Below are 25,852 nucleotides of genomic sequence, written 5' to 3'. Positions count from 1 at the left end.
GGCCCCCCCCGGCCCCGGCGGCGGTGCGGGGGCCGCGGCCGCCCCGGCCATGCCCCCCGGAGCCTGAGGCCCGCGGCCGCGGGGCGCCCGCAGCATGCGGAGGATCCGGCGGCTGGTGCATCTGGTGCTGTTCTGCCCCTTCTCCAAGGGCCTGCAGGTACCGGCAGAGGGAGGATGCGCCGGGATGGAGGATGCGGGCTCGGGGATGCGCCTGGCCGGGGGGATGCGCTGGGATGGGGGATGCGGGCTCGGGGATGCGCCTGGCCGGGGGGATGAGCTGGGATGGGGGATGCGGGCTCGGGGATGCCCGTCTCCGCATCCTGGCACCGGCCGTGCACAAAGGGACGCTCCGCCTCGGCTCCCCCGACGCCGGTGCAAGGAGCTGGGGGCCGGGCACCGGCACCGCGGGGGTCTGGAGCGGCAGCGGGGGTCTGGAGCAGCACCGGGGGTCTGGAGCAGCAGCCGCGGCCGCAGAGGTTGCATAACCCGCGCCGCGCTCCGCTGTGCCCGAGCCTGGGAGCACCGGGGCAGCCCAGGAGGCAGCGCTGGGTGAAGCCGCCGATGCAGCAGGGCAGGGATGGCTCCTTCCCTTTCTTTCTTCATTTTCCCTCCTCTTCTCATCTCTGAGCTTCCGAGGGGCCGGGCACCTCCCTCAGATCTCCAGGGATGCTAGAGCCAGGGATGTCAGGGATGCTGGAATGGGGGTTTTCTCTGCAGCCGTGGGATGAGAAAGCCTGACTGTGGCAAAGATCCTGGAGCAGAGGGGTTATCCCGGAGGGGGACACGGGAGGGGATACCCGGTGGGCAGGGGGTGCTGGCAGGAGGTGGGTGCAGAGCTGGGAGTGCTGTGAAACAACCCCCGTGTTCCCAGGGGAGCCACAGGCATGGAGCAGGATTTTGTTGATGCTGCATCCATTTTGCCTTTGAAGTCAGCCCCAGCCCAAAGTCACTTTCATATCCTCCAGAGTCACTCTAAAACTAAACACAGCAACTCTCACAGGGTAACGCTCTTCAGTGCAGGGAAGGCAATGGGGAGAGAAACCCCTGTGCCTTGAGACTGAGGCGCTGGAGGAACCCTCAAAATCCAAAATCCAAGCATATCTCAGGGGAACCTCTCATTAAAATGCATCCCCCACTCCCACCTTTCTTTCCACCGTTTAGGGAAAGCCAAAGCTTCCCATGCCACGCTCAGGCAGCAGTCCTGGCTCCCCTTCTGCCCCAGGAACATGATGGATTCTAAGTCAGAATAAGTAAAAAGTGGCATTTTGGCTATTCCAGGGTTCTCCAAGACATCTCTAGTGGGAAGTTCCTGGAAAAGCCCCTTTGCTGAGGGCAGGGGGCCTCACACACCCACCCTGGGCAGTTTTGGGGGGCTCCTGTGCTGGGGGGGATCTCAGGCTCTCAGAGTGTCTGACTTCGGGGCCATGAGCTGTTTCTCAGCTCACAGGAGCAGCCACCTACACTTTGTCTTTGCCAAGTCCTGGCTGTGCTTAGTTTCTCTTTAATTTAATTTCACGTTAATTAGCGTTGCCATTGCTTCACAGGCAAGCTGGGCACCCTAGCCCTCTTCACACTTTAGGGTTTCCAATTAATGGGAGAAATGTCATGATCTCGAGGCAGACCTGCCTGCTCTCACCCTCACTGCCCATTCCTGTGGCTCCCACAGCCCTGACAGCTCTGGAAAGGGGCTGAGGAGCATTTTGGAGTTGGGGAGCGGTTTTGGGCTACAAGACTAAATGAGGATCCCTGGCAGGTTTTAAAGGTGCTGTACCCACTCAGATCCAGCCCTATCCCAGCAGCAGGTCGTGAGGAGGGAGGAGGGTTTGGAGGAGGTCAAAGGCTGAGGGTTCTGTAGAATTACCTGTAGAAAAGGGGTGGAAGGGTTTGTTTAGTGCAAGGATTCATTCCCTGCCCTTTGGAACTGCCGGGATCTGCTCCGTTACACGAGCCAGGTGAGCAGCCTCTCTTGCAGGAGGCCAGATGGCAGCAGTGCTGCTGTGCCAGGTTAGGGGGGAGGAAACAAAGCCAAAAAACCAAAATCCTGCTGAGAGCCTCCGAGCTGTTTGCACAGAGCATCACCTGTGAGCTCCCAGGTTTGTTACTCACCCACTCCCACGTGGAATTGCTGTTGGGAGCTTCCCCTGCCTGTGGGGCTTTGTAAAGGGGGGGTTCTCCTGAGAGGGGTCCCCCCCAAACAGCAGCAGAGCTCCTGCAGCCCCACCGGGATACCCCAGGCTTGCACAGGGCAGGAGAGCGGAAGGATGTGGCCACGGCTCCAGGGGATGCACAGCATCCAGCTCCTCGCAGCCCAGCCTGGTAATCCCCCTGCTTTTAGGGAATTTTAAGTGACCTACTTGCAGCAGGAGTTGCATAAGAGACTGATGAATATATATAAAAAATGCTGAAGGTTTCCCCAGCGCTCAGGTCGGTTTATGTGGCAGAAGCCGTCCTTGGCCAGCTGCCGCTGCCCTGGGCAAAGCCCTGCACTTCAGAAAGGGTTTCAACAGCATTTCCTTTCCCTTGCAGGGCCGCCTCCCGGGCATCAAGGTGAAGTACCTGCTGGTGGTGTGGCTGGGCATCTTCGTGGGCAGCTGGGTGGCCTACATGCACTACTCGTCCTACTCCGAGCTGTGCCGCGGCCACGTCTGCCGGATGATCATCGTGAGTGGCAGCACGGCCCCGTGGCTCCTCTTTGGGCTGCTGGGCTGGCTGTGGGAGCCCCAGAGCTGGGAGGAGGAGCCCTCCTGGCAGCTGCTGCCCTGGTGCTGTCCCCGACACGACATGGCACGGAGCTCAGAGCAGGAGGGGTGACCTTACCCTGCCAGGGTGACAGTGAACCAATTCCATGAGGTGTCAGAGGGAAGCGGCCAGGGCAGACGTGGGCAGATCCATGTCTGTGCAGATGAAGCTGGAACGTCAGGGCAGGCAGCAGGATCTGTGGGCAGGGACAGCATCGCACCAGTCCCCTCTGGACTCTGCAGAGCAGGAGGAAAAGGAGAGCACTCAGTCCATGGTACCTGTCTGTGACTGCTGAGGAGCCCTAAAGCAGCAGAGCTCAGTGTGGTGCCTTGCTCTGTTTGGGGTTTGCAGTGTGGTGCGTGTTCCGTGTTCCCCATGGGATGTCCCCAGGAGTGCTGTGTGTGCCCCTGGTGTGGGAGCAGGTCTCAGCCCAGCCCAGGCGAGGAGGGGGAGCTGGGCTGTGTCAGAACAAGCCTCGTTGATCAATCCCTCAGCAGAGAAGGGAGGCAGGAATTGCCATAACAACAGCGACGATCGTTTAATTTGATTTTCTGCCTGACTCCGACCGCGGGGTCTTGGGCGCTAATTCCTGCTCGGAGCTGGGGCTTCCAGGCACCGTGTCTGGCCGTGCCCCCTGTGAGCAGGTCCAAGGGTTAATTCCCATCCACAGCAGAAAAAAAAAGGGAAAAGATGCAGTGAATGTCTGCAGCTCCAGCTTCCAGCCTTGAGGCTGCCGTGCCCTTGTGAGGAGCTGCAGAGCTGCAGCCTCTCCTGCCCAGGGGTGTCTCCAGCTCCAGTCTGGCCATGGATCAGAGCCACTGTCTGTCCCTGTCCCTGCCACCCCCTAGACTGGGGCCAGCCTGCTCCACAGCAGGGACCGCTGGTCTGCTGAGCAGCCTGAGCCTGTGCATCCTTACCCAACTCCACGCTGCCCTCTCCCCCAGCCAGGAATTTCTCTCAAGCCCCTGGATTTGCAGCAACAGCACCCTGAGGTCCCTTCAGCAGCACAGGGGTCCCTGCCAGCCCAGCCCCACCACACCAAAGGCACTGAGCCATCCCTAAGGGCCAGTAAAAATCTGTCTCTACTGAGCTCCTCTCTGTGCTTGCCCTCCCCAGTGTGACCAGTACAAGAAAGGGATCATTTCTGGCTCCACATGCAAGGACCTGTGTGAGGAGCGCAGCCTCCTGTTCCAGCACTGCCTCTCGTCCTCCCCCAGCCAGCAGGTAAGTCTGTGCCCCCCACCCATGCCAGGGCTGGGCACCAGCACCAAACCCTGCACAACTCCCCCTCTGCCCATGCCAAACCAGAACCCAGCTCCCTCCACTGCTGTCCCTGTGCTCCAGGTTTACAGAGGGCTCTGGAGGGACAGGGAGGTGATCATCAAATGTGGCATCGGGGAAGCCCTGAGGGCCGACAGCCGCCCGGACTCTGTGCCCAGGAGGGACGTGGTGCTCTTCGACAAACCCACCCGGGGAACCTCCATGGATGAGTTCAAGGAAATGCTCCTCAACTTCCTGAAGGTCAGTGCAGGGCCCTGTGGGATCCCACAGCCCTGGGATGGCTCCTGTGAGTCAGAAACACCAACTGGGGTTTTCCTTCCCTTTGAACGAGAGCTCCTCCTGCCCATGCCCCCCACCCACTGCTGGGTGCCAGTGCCATGCACTAATTAGTGGAGGAAATGAGTTCTTACCCGTGAGATTTCAGTAGCAGCATCCCTGGAGGTGGCTGTGCCATGGCTGTGGGTGGCATCTCTGCTAGGCAGAGCTGATTTGGTGGCCCTGGTAGTTACCCCTGTTGGGGCTTCTGCAGCAGTGGTGGGGTAGCAGCTCTGGCAGGATGCTTTAGAGCAGCCCTGAGGCTGGCAAAATTCTGCTGGAGCTGGATCTGCCCTCACATGGTGTGGCACTGGATTTTCTAGAGGGTCACCATTTCTTCCTCTTCCCAGCTCAGTTCTTTGTGCCCCCAGTTCGGTTTTGTGATGTGACACCCAAACACGGAGAGCTGTGAGTGTCTGATGCCACTTCTTGTGCTGTTTGCAGTCCAAGCTGGGGGATCAGCCATCTCTTCCTGCCTTGGTGAGCCGGATCATCGCCATGGCAGACGTGAACCGTGATGGGAAGGTGTCCCTGGCAGAGGCCAAATCCATCTGGGCGCTGCTTCAGCTCAACGAGTTCCTCCTCATGTTCTCCTTGCACGAGAAGGAGCACACGGCCAAGCTGCTGGGGCACTGCGGGGACCTTTATGTCACCGAGAAGATCCCCCACACCTCCCTCTACGGGGTGGATGTCCCCCCTTTCCTGCAGTCCCTGCTGCCTTCCCTTGCCCACCAGCTCATCCACCAGTGGTTCGCGCCGGCCTGGCCCCGGCGCGCCAAGATCGCCATCGGCCTCCTGGAGTTCGTGGAGGAAATCTTCCACGGGACCTACGGGAACTTCTACATCTGCGAGAGCAGCCTCAGGAACGTGGGCTACAACGACAAGTACGACTTCAAAATGGTCAACCTGCGCAAGGTGGCGACGGAGATGACAATCAGAGGCTTCCTCAAGGGCCGGCACTGTGAGCAGAACGGGGACTGCACCTACGGGCGGGACTGCACGGCCACGTGTGACAAGCTCCTGAAGCAGTGCAAGAGTGACGTGGTGCAGCCCAACCTGGCCAAGGTGTGCGGGCTGCTGCAGGACTATCTGCTCTACGGAGCTCCCCTGGAGCTGAAGGAAGAGCTGCAGAAACAGCTGCGAACTTGCATGACCCTCAGTGGCCTGGCCAGCCAGATGGAAGTGCACCACTCCCTCGTGCTCAACAACCTCAAGACCTTGCTCTGGAAGAAGATTTCCAACACCAAATATTCCTAACGGGGGAAGCACGGCCCTGGAGTTTCCAATCTATGAGCTTGGAGTGAGGTCCAAGGGCTGAAGGCCTGTTTCTCCATCCTCTCCCCCCCCAGGAAAAACACACCCTGCACAGGGAGTTCGGCAGAGCTGCAGCCCCTTCTCCTTCATGGAAAACCAAGCATCATGTCTTGCACCACCCAGCAGGATCAGGGATGGCTCGGCAGGAGCGGAGCTGGGACACGGAGCTGGGCTGAGCAGGCTTTGGGGGAGGAAGAAGACATGGAAAGGAAGCAGAGCCCAGCTGGATGCATCAAACTGTTCCTTGATGAGCAGGAAAGCAGAGCAAAGCGATGGGAATGAATCATTCATGCTGTACTTGTCACATCTCCTTTTGAGGAACGGCTCTGATGTAAATAAACAGCTTTACGTGAATCACACCCGTCCATCAATAGCCAAACAGCAGCCTGTTAAGTACCAGCTTGTTTGTGATCTAAAAAGGAGGAAAAGGTAGATTTCCCCTTTCAAAAGTCTCTCCTTAAGTGTCTGAGTCATCTGCCGTCAGCTCCAGCTGTCACACAGGAAGCAGATCAGCTGTCTGTTGCACCGTGGAGAATCGTGGCGGTTCTCTGGTTCCGTTTTTAAGTGCCTGACCCTGCCGGTGATGCCGTGAATTGTGAGAGGCTCCCCCCAGCTGCTCCTGCCCCAGTCTGGAATTGGCAGCACAAGCCATTCCCTCACGTGTCCGCTCTGGAAGCGGCCGAGGCCAAGGATGGCTTAAAGGCAAAGGGCTAAACACGAACTGACCCCTTCCTGTGCTCGGGTGTCACTGCCCACCACACTCAGAGCAGGGATAAGCCAACCCCTCCGTTTAATTCTCCAAAAACTAAGCTGGGCTTGCCCTGCAGAGGTTGAAGGTTAATACCAGAATAATCCAGTGCTTCTCTCATTATTAAAATGAATTTCCAGGCAAAGCTTTTAGCAGGTCTCCAGACATTTTTTTTTTTTGGCTGTGTCTGTGCTCCCAGGGCTCCAACTACAGTTGTTTCCTTGAAATGCTCAATTATAGCAATCTTCCAGCTCTGGGCAGGGAGGAAGAGCTGGGTAAACTCCCCCAAGGTTGCTCTGTTCCCAGCACAGCCATATTCCTGCTGCTGGAGCACGTGCTGCTTCTCCTGCCAACAATTCCTTAGGGAAATGAGCGTGCAGCTGATGTGCAATCAGAAAATAAAAATACACCTGACACTGCGGCACCAGGGCTGCAAATTTAGGAGCCCTTTGGGGAGAAAGATCAGGATTTCCCTTCTGTTGGTTCTTTAGGATCCTCATCACCTCTCACAGGGCACTTTTTGGTGTCAGGAGTGCCCCGTGTCCAGCAGAGCCACCAGAGCTCGCTCCCTGCTGAGGAGTGGCCTGTGAAATGTGATTTATCCATGGAAAAGCTGAGCACTCCCAGGGATTGTGTTTGAAGGGTTCCTCAGCCTGGATTGGGTGTGGGCTCTGCCAAGGTCCCGTGTGCAGGTGCAGGTTCAGCTGCAAGGAGGGAAAGGCAGGGCTGGAATTCACTGGAATTCAGTAGGGAGGCTCCAGGCTCCTCTTCCCTTGTCCTGCATCCCCATGGCAACAGCTCCCCTGACAAATCCATCTCCTCCTGCCATCAGCAAAGGAATCCCAGCCCCTGCCAAACTCCCCTCCTCAGGGTGGCAGAAAAAGCATTTTTCTTCCTTTCCCTCCATTGTTTACTCCCACTAAATCCCTGCTGTTCCCTCAAAGCAGTATTAAAGCACCTGGAGAAGTGGAGGAAAACAGTTTCCCCAACATCAGAACATGAACATCTAAATGTTTATGTAGCTGAGACCAGGCCCTGACAGTTTAATTGAAATTAAGTCACTTGTGACAACAATTGCTCCATTAAAGCACGCCCCCGTGGCCCTGGACACTCCCAGGAATTCTGCTCATCACTAATAAAAAGCAGAGTGCAGCTTACAAACCACTCCCAGATACAGGAGAGAAATGAGTGAAGGCAAAGCTGTTTTACACTCAAATTCCTCCAGATTCCCCACAGGAGATGGAAAAAAAGCCAGGACACTCCAAGACTGACACATGATCTCACTGGATCCCCTTTGTGCCCAAGGGCATGGAGGTAAAACCTTAAATTACTTTAAAACAATCCTAAATTCTCATATCCACAAAGTCTTACATCCTAGAATGGTTAAAAAATAGCATTACTTGGGGTGCTACAAACACACAGCATAATCCTTGCAGTCTTGTAGGTGGCATCTTTATTTAGGTTTTTGGTTTTTTTTTTATTTAAATCCTTCTTAACCATGTAGAGAAAACACAGATGATCAAGTTTTAGGAATCTCCAAGCCATCAGACGTGGATGCTGCCAACCAGTTCTCAGTTTGTCAGACATTCTGCAGCTCAAGGCATAATCTGCAAATAAAAAAACAAGGCCCAGGATGTCAGAAAAGTTGAAAAACAGGCAAGAAAAGGGAGCAATAAGGTGAATACTAATGAGCTAATTAACCCTTGTGTTCCAGACTCTGCTGCCCTCATTGTCTTGGGATTGTCCCAACATTTTTCACATCCCAGAGGAAATGAAGATGAAATATAAAATGAAATCACATTTTAAGGTTCTGTTAGCAGGGTTCACAAGGAAACTTTTAGACAGGGATTTCCTTCAGTCTAGAAGGACATGGCACAAATTTAGGAGAAGTTCTTTGGCATGACATCAGAAAGGTTTTGGAAAAAGATCTGGCTGGGGGAGTTTAGGAAAGGGATAATTTAAGAGCAGGATAGCTGGAGCCTGCTCTGGGTTATTCCATCACTCCTTAAAAATCCAAGGTGAGTTTGCCAACCTTGGTGCAGAGCCAAGCTATTAATAGTGCAGGGAAAAAAAAATCTGGGCTTATTCCAGCCTTTAAAGCAATGACATAAACCAGTCCTTGATGATGAAGGGCTGAGCTATGTGCAGAGAGTTTTTAATTTCTCTCTAAACCACTTCATGTGAAACATTCACATTTTCCACAGCTGAGAGGCAGTTTTTCCTTCAGTAAAGCAATATCCATGGCCCAGCAGTGCTGCTTGGGGAAGGGCAGTTCCAGTAAATGCCATGAGGAAAATGTCCATGGTTCTGCTGTGCCTCACACAGGGAAGTTCTAAAGACACTCATTAGCACTCAGTGCCCACACAGGACCCCTGGAGTGAGGAAAGCCTGATGAAAAACCCCAAACAGATTGCAGATTAAAAGAAGTCAAGAAATTTCAATAAAAGAGCCACATCCTCATACATAACCACAACCCCACAACCTTATTAACATTCTTTTCCAAAGCCAGTGGCTTTTGCCAATTAAAGGGCTCACTTTGCACCACTGAGGCCCCTTTGGCCCTGTAATGGCCATTTAATGAGGTTTCCCATTTAGCAGTGCCAGTTACTCACTGCAAAGCTCAGGGTCACAATCTCTGCGTGCCCAGAGCTGCTCTCGCTGTTTCTGGTGTCCCTCAAGAAGGGACAGTGACACACAGCACCATTTGGATATGGGGACACCTGTGCACAGGGCTTGGAGCAACCTGGCACAGCAAAAGGTGTCCCTGATGGAGGGAAGGAGTGAAGGACAGTGTCCATCCTCCTCCATTCCCCCTGAAGGCATTCCCTTCCCTCCACTGAAGGCAAGAGAGCAGGAAAAGAACACAAGTGTCAGGTTGTTGAGCAATCCTGAGAGCTCACAGGGCTCAGAGCACCAGGGAAGACATCGCCTGTTGCTGTCTGCCACCGAATGACACAGAGGTGGCACTGCAGCCACGCCTGCAACACGAGCTGGGGCAGGGCTGCCAGATCCCAGCACTGCAGCTCACCTGCAACACGAGCTGGCAGCTCCCAGCACTGCAGCTCACCTGCAAAAGGAGCTGGGGCAGGGCTGCCAGCACTGCAGCTCACCTGCAACAGGAGCTGGCAGCTCCCAGCACTGCAGCTCACCTGCAAAAGGAGCTGGGGCAGGGCTGCCAGCACTGCAGCTCACCTGCAACAGGAGCTGGCAGCTCCCAGCACTGCAGCTCACCTGGGCAGGGCTCCTCTGGTGTGCCTGGGCTCAGGGCTGCCTCTGGAAAAGGGACAAACACATGGAGAGCCTTTAGACACAGCCCAAAGCCTGGTTACACTGCAGGTGCTGCAGGGATGTAAAAGGAGGAAGTTAACAGCAAAGGAATGTTTTTATTTTAGGATGGGATGAACTCCCAGCGTTGCCACGTGGTTTCACAGATCACTTCCACTTACTCCTCTGTAACACAAGTGGCACCCACAGGACCAGAGAGCCACGTGCAGCTGCAGAGAACAGAAGCTCCCATCCTGGATCAGGCAGATCTCCCATTCCAAGCAGCTCGGAGCTGGTTTTCCCCTGTCTCATTCAGGGTAATTAAGGATGTCAGGCTATCAATCACTCTGAGTGCTCACGGGGTGCAGAACACACGAGCGTAGAACATAGCCTGGGTCTCTCTTGCCACTCTTTGACACAAAAGATGCCACAGCAGCCATCTCTGCAACGCCAGTGGCAGCCTGGGGGGAACAAATAACCTCAAAAGACCGAAAAAATGTAATTATGGGTGGATGTCCATCCCTGGAATGTTCAAGGCCAGGCTGGATGCAGCTCTGAGCAGCCTGGGAGCATGGAAGGAGTCCCTTCCAATCCAAACCATTCCCCGATTCTGTTACATTTAAAAGAAGACTTAATCACCTAATTGAAAGCAGTGCTGCCAAGGTATTTGCTGCACGTGCAGACAGCACAGGTAACACTGCACTTACACTGAGCAAGGTGGCTGAAGCTTGCTTGGGCAGCCCTTTCCTGCAGGATCACCCTTCATTCCTGAAGTCACACCATCCTGGTCACTTCATTGTTTTGTCCACTGCCAGGCTGAAGAAAGAAAAAAAGAAAAATACTGTTAATAATTGCCTAAGCACTACTGTTTTTTTAAAACATGCCATTGAACTGAGAACCAGAGAATTACAACAGTTACAAGAAGGACATCTACTGAAGTCATGTTAGCTACTGAAATATTTGAAAATATTTTCCTGAAAGCCCCAAATTTTCTTCCCTTCTTCAGTGGGGTTTATTAAAATACACACAACTGTGTATGCTTTATATTACAGATATATATATATATGTAAATAGCCCTTAAAATAATATTCGGTTCACAATATAGGGACATATTATTAATATAAAATTAATATATTAATTACATATTTGAAGGCCAGAGATAGATAAATAGATAGATAGATAGATTTGGCTTCCAGCGCCAAATATCCCACGATCTGCGGGCTTTGCAGCGCACGTGGCAGCTCCCGGAGCCCCCCGAGCCCCGGGGCCGCTCGGGGCCGGGCCTGGCCTCGGGGCCGCGGGGGAAGGGCCGCTCCCCAGCCTCACCTCGCTCGTGTCCTCCCGCCGCAGCCGCTCGGGGCCGGGGCCGGCGGGAAGCGGCACCGGCCCTGAGGGAGCCGCGCCACAACATGGCGGGGGAAGGCGCAGCGGTGGAGCCGCCTCCACCTGCACCGGCTTCCTGCGCCTGAGGGACGCAGGGCGTCCCGCTGGCCCCGCCGGGAGAGGCCGAGGCCGGTTCAGGATCCAGTCCCGGTCCCTCAGAGGCACAACGGAACCTCCGCTCCCGCTGCCCCGCGCCCGCAGAAAGGGCGATGGCCGCCTCACCTCCCCCTTATATAGTGAGGGGAACGGGCGCGCGTGCGCGCTCGCTCTTCCGTCCGAGAGCGCTCCCTACCGGGCGGGAGGACCCAAAGCTGGGAGAGGGCGAGGGTGGAACCGCGGCCGGGGACACGGGACGGGACACGGGATTGGGACACGGGATTGGGACACGGGATGGGACACCGGATTGGGACACGGGAGGGGACACGGGACTGGGACACGGGATTGGGATACGGGATGGGACACGGGACTGGGACACGGGACTGGGACACGGAGCCCTGTCCAGGACTGCTCCAGTGCCCCCCATGGAGACACGAGGCTACTGTGGGATGGATATTCCTTTTGTCAGCTGCTCCTGGAGTCCCCCACCGCCCGTGGTGGCAAAGGTTGGGCTCCCAGTGTGTCCCAGGACAAAGTGGGGACTCTCTGACCCCCCCTGGGGACCCTCTCACCCTGCATCAGCCACGCTGAAATATCCCCAGCTTGGGGACATCCCTTCCCTCCCACTGCCTTGATTGCCCTGGCCAGCCTCCCCATCCCATTCCACTAGGGAAAAACACAAAAACGAACACAGAGATAAATCCCTTTATTTGCTAAGAACAGACACAAGATACAAGTGGTTTCAGGTGAGATCATGAGCCCAGCAAAGCCACAGGACAGCTGCACCTCCCTGCAACAGTGACAAACTCAAGGACAGGAGCCCGGCTCCATTTTCCCTTGCATTGCTCTGTACGATTTTTTGCAGCCAGAGACCCTCTGTGGCTGTGACCTCTGTGGGATCACCCTGCACAGGACTGGGGGTCCCTTCCCAGCCAGCCAGCCGTGCCAAGAGCCGGTGCTGGATGCAGAGCCAGCCCGTGCAGGCGGAGCAGAGGCACCGAGCCCTCCCCTGGGGCTCTACTTGCCCTCGGCTTTGCTCCGCAGCTCCTCGACGGCCTCGCTGTGCCGCCTCTTGTCCTTGGCACGGATGATGGTCATCCTGAAGAGCCTGCAGTAGAGCTCCACGGCCGCGGGGCTGTCGTCATTGCCGGGGATGGGGTAGGTGATCAAACACGGGTTGCAGTTCGTGTCCACCACCCCAACCGTGGGGATGTTCATCTTGGCCGCGTCGCGGATGGCCACGTGCGGCTCGAAGACGTTGTTGAGGGTGCTGAGGAAGACGAGGAGGTCGGGCAGGCGGACGCCGGGGCCGAACTGGACGTGGGCGTTGGTGAGGAGCCCGCCCTGCCAGTAGCGGGTGTGCGCGTACTCCCCGCACGCCCGCGCCGTGCTCTCGACCAGGTGGCAGAACTGGCGCCGGCGGCTGACGAACAGGATGATGCCCCCGCGGTAGGCGACGTGCGCCGTGAAGTTGAGGGCCAGCTGCAGGTGCTGCATGGTCTGATCCAGGTCGATGATGTCCTGATCCAGGCGGCAGCCGAAGATGTAGGGCTCCATGAACCTGCGGGGACAGCGGGAGGGTGGCACGGGGGGGGACACGGGGATGGGGTGGGCAGGCATCGAGCGTTTCTGGATGTGGGCCCCACAGGAACCATCCCACGCTCCTGCTCCTGGCTGTGTACCCAGTGTCTGTCCCACTGCCACACCCTCCCAGCGCCCACTTTTTGGGGATCCCTACTCCAGGCTCAGACCAATCCAGCGGATGTGGTCTGGCAAAGCATTCCCGATGTCAACAAGCACTGGGTCACGAAAAGCATCACTCACCTGTGCCGACATCCCTTTTTGTGGCCCAGGTGCACCCGAGCATCAAAGAGATCTTTCAGGGTGAAGAGCTCCTTCACGCTGAAGAAGTCGGGGTGGTTGAGAGGCTCTGTCAGCAGCTTGTCATCGTCAGCTGAGAGAGGGGAAACAAATACTCACTGCGTTTGGGAGGACGAGCCGGGGCTGCAGAGAGGATGCCCCGTGCCCGGCTGCTGCGGTGGCATCGCTCAGGGGCCGGGGTGCCAGGGGTGCCCGGCAGCACTCACCGCGGGGCCGGCTGCCTGCCGGGGCCGGGACCGGGACCGGGACGGTGCTGTAGAGCCGCGGGGCTGCTGCGGGACAGAAACACCGTGGGTCACACGGGGCTGGCCGGGGCGCTCCGGGCAGCACCGGGCCGGGCCCCGCCGCTCACCTGCCCGCAGGAGCCGCGGCAGCGCCATGCTCCGAGCCCGCCGCAGGGCACGGAGACGGAGGAGGAGGAGGAGGAGGAGAGGGGGGAAGGTCAGCGGCGCTTTCCGCTTCCTGCGGGCGAGGCGGGGCGGGGCGGGGCGGGCGCGCCCTCGGGGCGGTTGCGGTCGCTCCCCGCCCTCCGCGTTCGGTCGCCGGGTAACGCTCGGTCCCCGCGGCCCGGCCCGGCCCTGCCCGGCGCGGCGGCTCCGCCATGGCCCAGCCCAGCCCGGGCGTGCCCCGGCGCTTCGAGGAGCTCACCTTGTACCGCGGCTACGGGTGAGCGGCGGCCCGGGCGCGGCCCCGCTGCCCGCTGCCCGCTCTAGCTGTGCTCTCCCCCCGCAGGCAGCCGCCGGCTCACCCCCGCTTCCGGACCGTCAACCAGACCTACGGCAGCAGGGCCCCCACGGTGCACGAGCTGCCGGTACGAGCACCCCGGGCGGACGGGGACACTGCCCAAAGCCGCGTCCGTGCCGCTGCACGCAGGTGTTGTCGATGCTGGCGTTTAAAACATCCCTAACCCCCCCCTCCCCTCCTCACCGTACCCTTTGTCGCCCCCGCAGAGCTCCTTCCACACCCTCCCGCACAAGTTTTCGGATCATCTGGGCAGGTTTGGCATGTGCAGGAACGAAAGCCTGAACACGTCGCTGGAGAAGAGCCACTGCACCGGCCCCGACACCTTCATCACCGCCTACGAGCACCTGGACTTCCACCCCAGCTACAACCCCAGCGGCCCCTCGCACTGCAGGGACCAGCCGCTGTAGCAGCTTTTGTCTGCCTCGATCCTAAACGGACCCGCTAGATTGCAGAGGGAATCTTTTTAGGAGTAATATAGTGAAGATTTAATGTGGTTAAATGTCAGTTAGGTAGCTCATGTGAAGCGTTTTACCTAATTTTATCAACAGCATATAAATACTAGGTCAACATAAATTCTGTTTTTATCCCCTTATCCCCTTCTCTGTCACTAATGATCCTTTACACTCTTGCCTTATGTACTACTTATCATTAAAAATTAAGATCTCAACTGCTTCTCTACTATTTAATGAATAATCAATCTGCAGGTTTTCCAGAGGTATTCATTAACTCTTTGGATTTCTTGCGGAAAGTTGTTTCTTCTCTCTCCAAACTACAAAGTTTTAAGAAATTATTCAAATAATGACAAGTAATCAAAAAGAATTTTTTTTAAAGTTTTATTGGAACAACTGTAGGTACAGGCAAAGAAACTGCATCAGTTGGACAGTGACTGCACTGAAAAAACACCTGAACATTTTTGGCTTAAAAATGAATTTTTAAGAGAAACTACTCCGCCTGTTTATGGATGAAAACCAGTCCCACCTTACAGGTGTAACAGAACATAAAATGAGCATAATATTATTCAAAATATTTGCTAAAAAATATAAATAATTAGTGTAACATGTCCAAACACCACTGCAATTGACACTCTTCACATGTCAGAAACATTCCCTGTTTGTGGCATGTGGTAAGAGCTGGGTAGATCTCCCTCTGCTCCAAACACACAAAAAAACCCAAAAATTGGAACAGGTAAATAAACTGAGCAGAAATGGGCCTGAAAAGTTAACATTTCAAAGTTTTAACATCTGAAAATAAATAAGCAACCCTCTTCCATTTGCTGTGATCCTGGTATCAGACTCTAGACAATACCTGGAGCTTCTTTAGAGCTTCCCTTTCTTCTCCTGAAATGAGACAATAACAAAGTGCTGCATCAATAGAAATAGTTGTGACAATGTTACATATATTTTTATCCACAGATTTTTCTGCAGGTGGCATAATTTAAGGATGAGGCTGCCTCTTAAAAATATTAACAGAGTGGATTCTGTCACATATTTTCCCACTCCATCTGAAAACACCCACGTCGTCTTTCTTGCCTCAATTTCTTCCCTTTTAATTTTATTCTTGAAACCAGTTCCTTTGAAGAGTTTGGCATGCAGTGTATCTAAGTGTTCAGAGGTTAGACCAAATGCACTTTTTAAAAAAGAAATGCCTGTACAAATTCAAAATATCATTCTAAAAATGTCTCTACCTGAATCAATCTCTTTCTGCTCTATCTTTTGAAAGGAAGATTTTCACATTTGCAGATAGAATTATGTGAGGCTGAACTATCACCAGCTGAAGGGATGAACAATTTAAAAGCTTCTACATTAATAAAAGAAATTTTATTTCTTTTATTAATGTAGAAGGGATCTTCCTGCCTTGTATAAAGAGCAGCTACATGTCAAAACACGTGTTCCTAAAATAGCAGCAAAGACCTGGGAATAAAAATATTAAGGGAGTCCTTGCTGTCCCTTGAGGATCCTTGAAGATTGTTCCCAAAGCACCCAAAACCAGTCACTGGGGTAAAAAATGAAGCAGTAATTTTGCAGCCAGGATCTGTAACTCACCAGAGCCATAATAAAAAACACCAAGTGGTTTAAGCACTTAGTATCTAAATTAACAAAAGCTTTGTGCTCTGACTGGAAAGAAAAATTAGAATTGTGCATTTTTTTAAAATATGGACCAGCACTCATTAAAAAAAGGTAACTTAATAAGCTTTAGAAGAGCTGGGTTTATGGCTCCATGTATCTACTGCAATAATTATAATTAATTGGTGTCTCAGCAGGGTGGGAGTAATGGAAAAAAAGGGGTTTTCTGGACACTCCCCAGAGCTGGCACTGGAGTAGCAGGGCTGTGCAGTCTGGGCCCGCTCTGTGCCCTCCCTGGGGCTCTCATGGGCACGATGAACAGGAAATAAAATCTGCTTTTGGAATTGCTTTTATGAAGATTCAGCCTTGAGAGATTCGGGCTGCAGTCCCAACCTTGGTACCACGTGTGGGAATTTATTGCCGCTCAAGATAATCTGTTTTATTGCTCAGCTTTAGTGATGTGTAAGAGGGATTTCTTATTGCTGCAAACCACCAGACTTCTCTTTTCTGAACAAGTGATGAGAACTGGGCCAAGGTGAGGACGCTGCCACCGGAGCCTGGCTGTTCAATCCCAGAGATGCTCCTTGACATTTAATTACACAAGCAAAGATTCCACCTCTCGACCACAAACACCAGGAAAGAAAACTCTTGGTGTTCTGCACCATTCTCACCTCCCAAAAGCCACCCCTTTGTATTTTGTAAATTCTCCTCCTTCATTTTTTGTTACAAAGAATTAATGACATCCTCAGTCAGGAGGGAAGAAGAGGAAACACAGAAATTATTACTCACTCAAGATGATGACGCAAACCATAGGAACACTCCAGTTGCACGGTCCATGGGCAGAACCCCATTTATTAAACATTAGAAACTCAGCAATGTACACCAGTTCCTATATACAAATCAAGTTTAATTAAAATAAAAAAAAGTGCTGTTTGAAATAAGGTTTTATTTAAAGCACAAGGTAACTGGAATTGCATTTTAACTGGGAGTGGATCAGGTACTGAGGACACAGACACAGCAACAGGGGCACGAGACACCTTTGAAGTCTTAATGTGGATTTACTGAAAACTTTTGAGAAGAAACATTCAGCTTTTTATACAAACAGTACAGAGTGCTTCCAACATCTCTAGGAAAATTAAGTATACAGTTTAATCCTTTTAAAGCAAGGTACTTGGAAAACTTCTAGTTTAAAATACCAGCCTATTGACCTATTCCAAACAAAAGGCTCAAATCCTGCAAACGGAATCAAGGCAGAGCAAAAGATAAACCTGTGAAGAGGGAGTGCAGGCACTGAGCTAAGGAAAAACCACTTTTCCAAGGTATCCTACCACAAAATGGAGATGAGTTAACACACTGACCTTTAAACAACCTGGCCAACCAACCCCAGGGCTACAGAAAGGTGGCTGGACAGTCAGAAATGCCAAGTGAGCACTAGGAACATGTTTCAAACGTAGCTGCACGACAGCATGAACACACCAAGGATGTTTATTTCTCTACATGCCACAGTCACTACTCTATGCTACACCGTATTTTGCCCACGTTCTGCATCACACCAGGGACACCACGGGATTCTGGATCCAGTCTTGGCTGCTTTTGCTCCGTTTTGCAAGTTTAAGGCCAGCCTGGAGGAAGACTCCTGAAGTGACTGAGAAACAAAGTGATGCTAAGTGGTGGTTTGGCTGAGAAGTTCTGCAGAAGAGCAGACAAAGAGAATATCAGATCAATTCACAGGGACAAGATGTGAGAACAAACTCCTCCAAGGACTTCACAACACAAAAATGAAAATGAAAGAGCCAACAGCTCCAATTTACACCTTTTGAATTTGCAGCGAAACCAGTGTGGGGGCACTTTTTTGCGTGTGTGATGTGAATGTGCTACTTCAATCCCGTTGAAAGTCAGTACAAATAAAAAGATAGTAGTGAAAAAATTGCTTTATTCTGGCTGCTGGAAACGGAGGCAGAGAAAGAGCCTGAAGAAAGAACAGTGCTGAAAATATCCGTGGCTGAAAAAATCCGTTTGTGTTGTGACTTCCCACAGCAAACCCAGCTTTGCTTTATTGCACCAAAATTGTCAGTGAAAAGTTCACAGAAATGTAACATTTTAAAAATCGCTTCTGAAAAAGGAAAGTTAAGGGCACTCAGTTCCAGAAAGTTCATTCAGGAATCCAAAAGCCATCACTAGGTAACTGCAGGGCATCAAAAGGAGAGATCTGAGAATAACAGGAATTGTTTGAGCCCTGCAGGCCCGACGGTACAGAAATCCAGGGAAATCCAGGGAAATCATGTCTGAATAGACACACTCCTTCACTTGTCTTGGACTGCAAGCGTGCTTGGAATCATCTGCTAGCAGGAGGTTCTGGGCATGTGAAAGGACTTTGAGCAGCTGCTGAGATCCCTTTGCACAGGAGGTGCAGACAGAGCCATCCACTTGATTTACCTGAATTTGCATTTGTATCTTCCAGGCTGGATCTCCACACCCACAGCTGAGTTCTGCTCAGGGACCTCATCCCACAGTCCTCAGGGTGGGAAAACTGAGCTCCAGCAGAACTCACCCCACAGGGTTGTCCTGAGCTGGGATGTGGCCAGTGTCACATCTGCATTGCTATCCAAGGCTGTGCTTTCCTAGGATCTCTGAACAGGCTCCCAAATAAATTCTGTGCGCAAACAGGTTTCCCTTTGAGAGACAATTAGAGGCCTCATAATTTAAAGTGTGATTAGCCAATATCTTATCTACAGTAACTACAGCATCCTGTAGGAATGCAAGCCCTAGAAATCATTATAAAAAATATTTCCTTAGAGCACTTTAAATAATTTACAAAATTCTACAAAAGCTACGAATGTCTATATGTGATATCCCTGTTAAATAGAATTATTTTCACATTAGTGTGTGTATGATATACAGGTATCAGCATCTTCCACTGCCTCTCCTTTCCTCTCTCAAGCTCTATCAAGGTAATTACAATCACAGTTATTTTATAAAAAGACTGCTAGTGTTAAAAAAAAAAAAAAAAAAAAAGTACTTACATATTTGAAATCTTTTTTTCCAAGAGGGAACCTGGGCAGTCCCCTGCAGGTAGGTCAGTAAATTTTGCACAGGTTTTGGTTAAAAATTCCTGTCCTTGGTGCACTTCACTAGCAGCTTCCCTGTTCTGCAGGACAGGTGTTTTTCCTTCCATTTTGGGGCTGGATACCTGAATTTTTCCCTGCCTGTCAACTTTTTCTTCCTTAATGCACATCTGCACACTGTTATCTGCACAGGCTCCTCCACTATCATGCACTGCTGCTGCTGTCACATTGAATTCCTGCCTTGGGCAAGCTAAACTTGGATCTGGCCTCTTGTCCAGCTGGTTGTTCCCTCCCTTACTGTCCACCTGAGCACTCTGCTGAGCTGGCTCTCTGCTGACTTTATCTGCTTTTCCCACACTGCTCTCAGGGTGTGGGGGATATGCAGTGGAGTCAGCCCAGCTGCCTTGGTGGATATCTCCTTCTTTGATCCACATCTGGGTGTTCTCTGGAGCTCTGGAGGTTCCTCTGCAAACCTTATCAGCTTTTCCTGCTGCCAGACTCCATTCCTGTGAGGGAAGGCTGGAGTGGGACTGACCCCCTGGAGCATCAGCCTTCCTGCAACCCTCAGCTGCCTCTTGCAGACACTCAGCTCCTGCACAGGTTTCTGCTACATGGGGACTCGTCCCTCCCACAATGAGTTTCTGAGAAGAACTGGGTTCTTTTATTGCTGGTGTAATTTCCCCTTTTGGCAAGGGGTTAAGTACATGTGTGAGCTGGGAAGCTGCCTCCATTCCCGAGGCACTGCTCTGGCTGAGCACACGCTCTGCTTTCTGCTTTTTGTTCAAAAGCATTGACTTCTTCCTGTCCCGGGCGTATTTCAGACCTGCAATAAATTTACTTGAGATTTTTAGTTGGAAGGTATTCTTCCTTTTAGATCTGGGCTTTGCATTCATGACTTTTCTCACTTTGCACCCTTCATTTCTGCTGGGTTTTGGGGGCTCTGTGTTACGGACATTCCTTTTACCTGTTGCATTCCCAGGTAACTCCTCAGCAGCACCACCTTTGAACCCCCCCAGTCCTTGCTTAGCTTTTGACTGACCAGTAGTAGGAACATTCTCTGCAGAGGAACATTTTCCACTGCCAGCTAACATTGCACTTTTCCCTTCTGTTCTCTGAGAGTTCTTCACCTCCTCAGTTTGCTGAACCACCTCAGTCTTTTTACTCTGACCCAGCACCAGGTCAAGCTCATTTTCCACTGGCTGCTGCTTTGCTTTTCCTTTATTAGCAGTTGGTTTGGTCGCTCTAAGTAGGTCCAGACTTGCATCACCTTTTTGCATCTCTGAATTACTTGCAGAATCTTTAGCCTTTTCTGCCAAAAACCTCCTGATTTCCTGCTCGATGCTGTCATCGCTGTCCACTGAGCTGCTGTCACTGGCATCTGACACAGCTGGGAGAGCACATTTTCTATTCTTAGTCCCCCGCTGGTTTGAAACTGGTTTAGGTTTATTGCTTTTTTTAAGCTGTAAGTTAGACTCAAGGTTTTTCACGGTTTCTGGCTTGTCATTGGGAAGTTTGATGTTGTCTGGAGGGTTCCTGACTGCATTCTCCCTCACAGCTTTCCTAGGTTTTGAGAGGCAGCTTTTTAGCAGAGAGGGATTTTTACATTTCCACTCGTTTTGTTGGAGGCTACTGAAGTCATCCAGCAGCTGAGTTTCTGTCTCACTGAATCTGACCTTCTTCTTGCACTGAGCTTTCTGGTCCTTGGATTTCTTCTTTAACTTCCTTTTAGACTGTAACAGGTCCTTGATAGCACTATCCAGGTCCTCATCACTGTCCAGAGAGCTGCTCTCATCACCTGATCCCTCCCTCTCTGGGGTTTGGATTGGGTTTTTCACAGGTTTTCTTGTGCTACTCTGAACCTGCAGGAAAGGGTTTACAGAGTCCATGGCCACACATCTGCTGCCATCAGAGCCAGACAATTTGGGAGACATCAGCTGCTGCTGCCTTGGGTCTTTATTACTCTGAGCATCCCGGAGTTCTGTGGGGCTGCTCACGGCACGCTCCTCTTGGAGCACTGGGAATTTGGAATAGTGACCTGGCTGGAAAAGTCCTGTCTCCAGCTGTTCAGGTAGTTTTGACCCCCCTTGTTTTGCTGTTCTGCCTTCCCTTTTAAGCCTCCTTTTCCGACTCAGGGATAATTTCAGTGTTTTGGGCAGAGCAGGCTCAAGGGTCCCGGTGAGGCTGTTTGGATCAGAAGGCAAAGGCATCTGGATGGAGCGTGACAGGCTGGGAGATTTTGTTCCAAGGTTTTCTGACTGTGCTTTCAGAGCCAAAAATGCTCTGATTTCTTGCTCTATGCTGTCATCACTGTCCACAAGGCTGCTGTCACTTTCACAACGGGAGGACGAGAGAAGCTGGGGAGAAAAGAAGGAGTCTGCAGTGAGGGATTTGTTGTCACTTCCCATTTGGGATGGCATGATTGTTTTGGAAATATCCAGGATAGCTTCTGCACACATGAGTTCTGCAGATGTGTCTGCTCTGCAAGAGGCCTGCAATGTGAGCTCACAAGCAGTAATCTTGTTTTCTGGAAGTGCAAAATGTCTGGCTTTTTTCAGTGGTTTAAACAGCTTATTAAAGTCATTGCTGGTGCTTTGTAATCCCGTTGGCTTGGAATTAACTTCTTTTCTCTTGTTGCTTATAGGGTTTTTATGGATTTCTGGTGAGGCACTTTTTGTGGAGCTAATTGTCAGGCTGGCAGAAATGTCTGCCATACCCTTTGGATCGAATGGTTCCCTCTGCAAAGGGACACAGTTTGCTGCATGACCTGCCTCTTTCCTGATTTTCTCCAGCTGGTAAAGCTGAATGGCTTCTTCGATGCCATCGTCGCTGCTCGAGTCAGATGTGTGCATGCTCTCCGTGGTAAGTGCTTCCCTTGGCTCCCAGTAATGAGCTCCACTTCCCTCATCCTGCTCCACGAGCCAGGGCTGGCTGGCAGTGGCCATTTCTAGATATGCTTGGTTCACCTGGCTCAAATCACTGGGCTCTGCTTGGATTTTTGACTGCAAACACTTGGACTGGGCGCTGGATTTCTGCAGCTTGGGATGGTGTCTCAGGAGCAGCGCATTACAACCTTGCTTTAGAGCACCACAGTTTGTTCTGCTTGTTGCTTCTTTGTTGCATTTCAGGACAGATCTCACATGGGAATCTTTTTTATCCTCCTCGGTAATACATTTACTAATTTCTTGCTGCTTCTTCTCATTCAAGAACTGCACTATTTCAGCTTGTATGCTCTGTTCAAAGGAGTCATCGCTGCTGATGCTCTGAGGGGAAGCAGGCTGGAGCCTTTTCCCAATTCCCAGGTGGTCAGACAGGTACTCTTCAGAGAGCATCTCAGCTTTGAATTGCACAGGGAGGAGGTTACTCGCCACTTTGTTCTGGGAGAACTCTCTCTTAAACCTTTTGTCTCTGCTCACATTCTCAGAACGCTCTGCATTCCTCGGCAACGACTGGGCACTTTTGCTTTTTGTTTTCAAGTACTCTTGGATGGCTTCCTCTATACCTCGGTCCACAGAATCGTCGCTGTCAGAATCGAGCAGGAGAGTCTCAAACTCTACATTCCCTTCCACTGCGCTGCCATCAGAATCCTCAGGGCACCCACGCTGGGTGTACTGAGGATGCTTCCGCAGCAGCGTGGTGCTGGCTGTGACTCTGGTACTGGTGCCTTTTTCTCCCTTCTGTTTTTTCTGTTTAACACAGCCACACTCATTGTTCATACCCAGGGCAGGCTCTTGGCTTTGCAGGTTGTTTATGATCACCTGAACTTTGGCGCTCACCGAGGTTCTGGTGACGTTGCTGTCGGATTCAGGGAAGCAAACGGGGTATCTACAATTCCTTGCTGGCCCAAAGGACTCCCATTTTGTCTGAAGAGCTACCAGAGGAGGAGCATCCATAAGGAACATTCTAGCAGACCACAGCAAAGTCCACGATGGAACAGATTTTCACACCGGTCTCTCCTCCATCCTAAAACAAATTAAAAAATGAAAATATTTATTAAGCGTGTGCCTTCTAGAAATTCCATGTAATAATCCTGGTGACATAAACTATAAATTATTAACGCTCAGAACTCCTGTGCCAGATAATCACAGGAATTACTCCTCAACATCACTTGAACAGGTAAATCAGTCACTACTGCCACTGGGGATAAGGCAGAGCACTCATCATTTGTGGTTTGTAGTATTTTCTGGCAAAATCATAATCCAGTTCAGGTAATTCACTTCTGAAACTCTTCCTGTGCTTTCCAGCCCTTTTTGCATGTGCTCCCAAATAATGATGCACTGCCCAGACCCACAAGGACCCACTGTGATGGTATTCAGTGCACTGGTGTGTGCAATCCTCTTTGCACTGAGGTTGCCTGAATACTTCTGCAGAAAACTTTGTGGCAGGAGAGAAAGAACAATTTCAAGGAATTCTTTCATAGCGGGAGTGGAGAACTCAGCAAAATACTCTGCTTGTTGTTTCCTTTGGCATAACTGCCCTTTTTAAGGATCATGCAGCTCAGCTTTCAGTTTTCCAACGAAAGCAGCACTGGCTGTGTCCACATGGTGCAGGATGGGTGGATGTGGAGAAACCTGGACCATCATCTGGGACGGTGGGACACAAACCTCCTCAGAGAGCAAAGGATCACACAATATCTCAAAACAGCTTTTACTAGATCTGACTTGGCATTAAACACACACAGCTGAGGGACTTGGGGCAGCTGAGAGAGAAGGAAAGGGGACTTATTTCTTCCTGAAACACTCTACAGCAATAACCCCGAGACACCAGTCATCCGGCCTCACTGCAGGATAAAAGCTCTTGGCAAACACAGATCTTGGGGAGTGCACAAAAGCAAGATGAAGATTAGGAACTATTCTTTGTGTTCCAGTCGAAACCACAGACAGAACGAAGGTTTGGTTTGTGCAAGAGTGGAAAAAGCCACCCACAAAACTCCAGTTAACACCCCGAAGAGTTCACCACCTCCACATGGCCCCATGAGGGTCGAAGGCTTCACCTGCAGCATCATTTGGTAGGATTGAGGGTGACAGTAATTCCCAAAAACTACTGCAGTTGGGTGGCTCTTCAAGCCCAGGCTCCACACAAACACAGTGAGTCCCAGCTGCAGTGGCACAGGACTCTGCCAAGGTACAGGGACACAATTTTCTCTCTGAAACCTCCCTGACCTTGCACTTGTCAATTATTCTCTAGTTCTGGTTTCAAATTAATCAGTGGTATTAAATATTTTAAAGGATTAATGACTCTAAACTCTTTAAAACTTGTATTTATTTACTGAGAGTAAGGTAACAGACAACCAGGGAAGACAATTCTTCATCTTCGCTTGGGCAAATATAAATAAAAAAACATTTTTCCTTGTAATAAGCAGCTAAGGATCAAAAAGACAGAAATTAGGATACCTCATTACCTTGAAGCAACGCAATTAACACACTTTAGCTCCCAGCTTCATTAAAAAATAAAACCCCAACGTTTTTCCTATTAACCTATTTCCACAGTTTTCAGGGAAGGGGCAGGCGCCTTCATTATCCCACACTCGGACTGGGGGTTGTGCATGAATTAGATGGGATTGGGGTGAATTTTTGTGTCCCACCACTTACCCATGGGACCCATGGAGACCGTGAGGGGACACCTGGGTGCTGAGGGGGGACGTGAGGGGACACTCAGCCAGGGGATGTTCACAGAGGGTGTGAGGGGACATGAGGGGACATCCACCAGGGTCAGTACCCAGACAGGATCTGAGGGGAAATGAAGGGACACACACCCAGAAGGAGAGGGGTACCCTGTGAAGGGAAATGAGGGGACACCACAGGGGCTGCATGAGGGGACATTAAAGGACTCTCACACAGGGGGTACCTACAGCGGGTGTGTGAGGGGACATGAGGGGACACTAACTCAGGGGGTACCTACAGCGGGTGTGTGAGGGGACATGAGGGGACACTAACTCAGGGGGTACCTACAGCGGGTGTGTGAGGAGACATGAGCCGGTGTGCACCCAGAGGCTGCATGAGGGGACATGAAGCGACACCAACCCGGGACACTAACTCAGGGGGTACCTACAGCGGGTGTGTGAGGAGACATGAGGGGACACTAACTCAGGGGGTACCTACAGCGGGTGTGTGAGGAGACACCACCCGGTGTGCACCCAGAGGCTGCATGAGGGGACATGAAGCGACACCAACCCGGGGGGCACCCACAGTGGCTCCGTGAGGGGACATGAAGCGACACCACCCCGGTGCGCACCCGGAGAGGCTGCGTGAGGGGACACGAAGCGACACCAACCCGGGGGGCACCCACAGAGGCTCCGTGAAGGGACACGGGGGTACCCCCAGCTCGGGGGGCACCCCGGAGCCGCTGTGACGGGCCCCCCACCCTCGGGGGCCGCCCGCAGCCGCCGCCCGCGGGACCCCCGCGGGGCGCCGNNCGGCCGGGCCGGGCCGGGCCGGGCTCGTCGGCTCCGCCGGGCTCCGCTCCGCCGCTGCCCGCCGCGCTGGTGCAGGGGCGGGCGGTGCTTCCTTCCCTGCCCCCGGGGAGCGGGAGGCATGCGCCGCAGGGCTCCGGCGGGGAGGCGGGGAGGGACCGCACCGGGCCGGGGCACAAAGGCAGCGGCGGCCGCTGGCCCCGAGAGCCGGCGCGGAGCGGAGGGAGGGCGGCGGGAGCCCGGTAACGATCGTAACGGAAGGGCCGCCGGGGGAAGGGGCACCGCGCCTTCCTGCGGCAGCCCCGCGGCCAGGGCCGGGCTCCAAACCGCGGTCCCGGCGCGGACCGGGAAAACGGCAGCGGAAAGAACGAGATTGTGCTCGGCTCTTGTCTCAGGACTGTGCGCAGAGCGGGGGATGATCCACCCGCTCCCTTCGGGGTGTCGGACTGGGGGAAACTCAAAATATCGGCAGGATGCAACACTTGGCTGTCCCAGGTGCAAAGTTTGGGGTGCAGAATGAGAACTGAGGTGCAGAGAGCCAAGGCCTGTG

General features: G+C 52.5%; 4 protein-coding genes, 1 long non-coding RNA gene and 2 other non-coding genes across 9 annotated transcripts; 2 read left to right on the top strand and 5 right to left on the bottom strand.

Moving 5' to 3' along the window:
• The first annotated feature begins 6 nt into the window (after window positions 1-6).
• Window positions 7-6,549, top strand: DIPK1B (divergent protein kinase domain 1B). The gene is made up of 5 exons (XM_041484000.1): window positions 7-157; window positions 2,527-2,661; window positions 3,856-3,963; window positions 4,084-4,260; window positions 4,780-6,549. Exons 1-5 carry the CDS (start codon window positions 95-97, stop codon window positions 5,590-5,592), a joined length of 1,296 nt encoding a protein of 431 aa, XP_041339934.1. The 5' UTR covers window positions 7-94; the 3' UTR covers window positions 5,593-6,549.
• A 1,284-nt stretch (window positions 6,550-7,833) lies between these two features.
• Window positions 7,834-11,256, bottom strand: LOC121362468. Of its 2 annotated transcripts, none has more exons than XR_005956505.1 (4): window positions 10,988-11,256; window positions 10,369-10,477; window positions 9,590-9,670; window positions 7,834-8,004 (listed from the first exon to the last, which is right to left on the bottom strand). It is a non-coding gene; the product is annotated as an uncharacterized LOC121362468 (long non-coding RNA). The 2 variants fall into 2 exon arrangements; XR_005956504.1 differs by having other exon boundaries at window positions 9,629-9,670.
• Window positions 9,264-9,397, bottom strand: LOC121362506. Its single transcript, XR_005956518.1, has one exon. It is a non-coding gene; the product is annotated as a small nucleolar RNA SNORA17 (small nucleolar RNA).
• LOC121362500 lies at window positions 9,988-10,122 on the bottom strand. Its single transcript, XR_005956512.1, has one exon. It is a non-coding gene; the product is annotated as a small nucleolar RNA SNORA17 (small nucleolar RNA).
• A 575-nt stretch (window positions 11,257-11,831) lies between the features above and the next one.
• On the bottom strand, window positions 11,832-13,483 carry MRPS2 (mitochondrial ribosomal protein S2). 2 transcript variants are annotated; one of them, XM_041483997.1, is made up of 4 exons: window positions 13,374-13,483; window positions 13,228-13,293; window positions 12,965-13,094; window positions 11,832-12,701 (listed from the first exon to the last, which is right to left on the bottom strand). In XM_041483997.1, the coding sequence occupies exons 1-4, from the start codon at window positions 13,399-13,401 to the stop codon at window positions 12,158-12,160; spliced, it is 768 nt and encodes a 255-aa protein (XP_041339931.1). In that variant the 5' UTR covers window positions 13,402-13,483; the 3' UTR covers window positions 11,832-12,157. The 2 variants fall into 2 exon arrangements, with proteins under 2 accessions (XP_041339931.1, XP_041339932.1); XM_041483998.1 differs by having other exon boundaries at window positions 13,228-13,290; window positions 13,374-13,472.
• A 10-nt stretch (window positions 13,484-13,493) lies between these two features.
• CUNH9orf116 (chromosome unknown C9orf116 homolog) lies at window positions 13,494-14,432 on the top strand. Its single transcript, XM_041483999.1, has 3 exons — window positions 13,494-13,687; window positions 13,754-13,832; window positions 13,972-14,432. The coding sequence occupies exons 1-3, from the start codon at window positions 13,623-13,625 to the stop codon at window positions 14,170-14,172; spliced, it is 345 nt and encodes a 114-aa protein (XP_041339933.1). The 5' UTR covers window positions 13,494-13,622; the 3' UTR covers window positions 14,173-14,432.
• A 2,157-nt stretch (window positions 14,433-16,589) lies between these two features.
• On the bottom strand, window positions 16,590-22,849 carry PPP1R26 (protein phosphatase 1 regulatory subunit 26). Its single transcript, XM_041483935.1, has one exon. It carries the CDS (start codon window positions 22,790-22,792, stop codon window positions 18,848-18,850), a length of 3,945 nt encoding a protein of 1,314 aa, XP_041339869.1. The 5' UTR covers window positions 22,793-22,849; the 3' UTR covers window positions 16,590-18,847.
• Window positions 22,850-25,852: the final 3,003 nt, after the last annotated feature.

This window comes from Pyrgilauda ruficollis, unplaced genomic scaffold (assembly GCF_017590135.1).
Source record: "Pyrgilauda ruficollis isolate IOZ18807 unplaced genomic scaffold, ASM1759013v1 scaffold62, whole genome shotgun sequence".
Taxonomy (NCBI): domain Eukaryota; kingdom Metazoa; phylum Chordata; class Aves; order Passeriformes; family Passeridae; genus Pyrgilauda; species Pyrgilauda ruficollis.
This window is presented reverse-complemented; position numbering and strand designations above follow the sequence as displayed.